Source organism: Triticum aestivum, unplaced genomic scaffold, assembly GCF_018294505.1.
Source record: "Triticum aestivum cultivar Chinese Spring unplaced genomic scaffold, IWGSC CS RefSeq v2.1 scaffold259705, whole genome shotgun sequence".
NCBI classification, from domain to species: domain Eukaryota; kingdom Viridiplantae; phylum Streptophyta; class Magnoliopsida; order Poales; family Poaceae; genus Triticum; species Triticum aestivum.
In genome coordinates, this window is record NW_025227651.1 from 1 (window position 1) to 2275 (window position 2275).

General features: G+C 49.1%; 1 protein-coding gene across 1 annotated transcript; it reads left to right on the plus strand.

Moving 5' to 3' along the window:
* Positions 1-279: 279 nt before the first annotated feature.
* Positions 280-2275, plus strand: LOC123172794 (protein Rf1, mitochondrial; the record flags this gene model as incomplete). Its single annotated transcript, XM_044589704.1, is given in 2 exon segments — positions 280-572; positions 641-2275. A coding segment is annotated over 1 exon segment (1565 nt), but the record flags the coding sequence as incomplete, so codon positions are not given.

The following is a 2275-nucleotide window of genomic DNA, read 5'->3' on the forward strand; positions in this document are numbered from 1 at the left end:
CGGGTGAAATCCGGGATCACTTCGATCGGACGGTGGCGGCGCTCCGATGTCGTGCCCTTCCTGAACACACCGATTTGCAGACTTCGGCTCGTCGATGTTCTGCTGTGTCCTTGTTTATTTATCTGAAGTGGTGCTTTGTTACTTATCGTTCGTTTTCTTGGTGGTATCTTTATCATCTTTGTATCCAGTCTAGTGTGTGTGGTGTTGCTTTTGTATCCAGTCCGTGAGCCTTTTTTTTGTCTTACTAAAAAAAGAAACATCGTCTTCAAAAAGACTACTCGCACTCGGGCTCCGATATGTTTTTATTCAACAAAAGGCCACTTCTTCAGGGGGAAGAGAGCCGAGGTCTCAGGCCAGTGGCGGCGGCGGAAGTACAGAGTGGTGTCGGTCGTCCTCACCGGCGTCGGGGACGCAGCGCGCGGCGACGGAAGGCCGTATTCTCGTCAGGGCCGCCGCAGCCAGCACCGAGCGCGGAGATCTCCTCCTCAACGCTGCGGCCGTGTCGACCAGCTCGCCGGCGGCCAGATCTCCTGTACAGCGCATTTACCTACTGCAGCAGCTGCAACTCGAAGGTGAGCATCCTGGCATCTCGTCCATCTTGCTCTGCTTTCCTTCCTTCTAACCCCAGGTTCATGCCCAGGCTGCGCCGGTGGTGAGCGGCGGCGGCGCCATCCTATCCCCTCGAGGGATTCTTCCGGCCAGGTGGAGCTATGAGCCGCCGCTTTGTCCCCGTCAGCAGACGCATCTTAGAGCAGAACATCAAGGCTCCGTACCACGCCGGAGACATTGGCACCGAGGACGCACTCCACCTGTTTGACGAATTGCTCCAGGTTGCTGGGCGCTCCTCGATCCATGCCATCAACTGCCTCCTCACCGTTGTCTGCCATGATTGCCCTGCGCTCGGCGTCTCCCTCTTCAACCGCGTCGCAAGGTCCAAGGTGGCGCCCTGCAGTATCACCTATGCCATTCTGGTCGACTGCTGCTGCCGCGCTGGCCGCCTGGACCTTGGACACACTGCCATGGGACACATCATCAAGATGGGATTTACTGCAGATGCTATGATCACTTTCAGCCACCTACTCAAGGCCATATGTGCAGAGAACAAGACCAGCTATGCAATGGACATCGTACTCCGAATAATGCCCATGTTTAACTGCGTACCCAACAATTTCTCCTACAACATTCTTTTCAAGGGTCTTTGCAACGAAAGGAGAAGCCAAGAGGCTCTTGAGCTGATTCACATGATGGTACAGCATGGAGGTAGCTGCCAACCTAATGTGGTGTCCTATAACACCGTAGTTGATGGCCTGTTGAAAGAGGGTGAGGTGGGCAAAGCTTACACCCTATTTTCTGAAATGCTGCGTCAGGGGATATCACCGGATGTTGTGACCTGTCGTTCCATCATCTCTGGCATGTGCAAGGTTCATGCAATGGACAAGGCTGAGGAGGTTCTTCAACAGATGCTTGATAGAAGAATTCTGCCAGATGTTGCCACATATAATAGTCTGATACATGGATATTATTTATTAGGACAGTGCGAAGAGGTGGATCGGATTTTCAAGGAAATGTCTAGAAATGGTGTTCAACCAAATGTTGTAACTTACACTATACAGATGGATTATCTTTGCAAGAGCGGAAGATGCGCAGAAGCTAGGAAGATTTTTGATTCTATGATCAGTTTGGGCCAAAAACCGGATGTTTATACCTACAGTATTCTACTGCATGGGTATGCTATGGAAAAATCTTTTCATGATATGCATTGTCTCATTGATTTGATGGTAGAAAATGGTATTGCACCAGATCATCATGTCTACAACATACTCATATCTGCATGTGCTCAAGAAGAAATGGTTAGTGACGTAATGCATATATTTACAAAAATGCGGCAGCAAGGATTGAACCCTAATGTAGCGAACTATGGAGTGGTTGTAAACTTGCTTTGCAGCATGGGCCGAATGGATGATGCTATGTACCAATACAATCAAATGATAACCGAAGGATTAGATCCTGATATCATAGTTTTCAGCACCCTTATAAGTGGTTTTTGTTCTTGTGGCGCATGGGAGAGGGTTCATGAAATATTTTCTGAAATGTTGAATCGTGGCATCTATCCTGATACCGTGTTCTTCAACATAATTATGGACCACCTTTGCAAAGAGGGAAGGGTTATGGAAGCCCAGGATATCTTCGACCTGATGGTACACATGGGTGTGAAGCCTTTTGTCCGTGATTACAACACACTGATACATGGATACTGTTTAGTTGGTAAGATGGA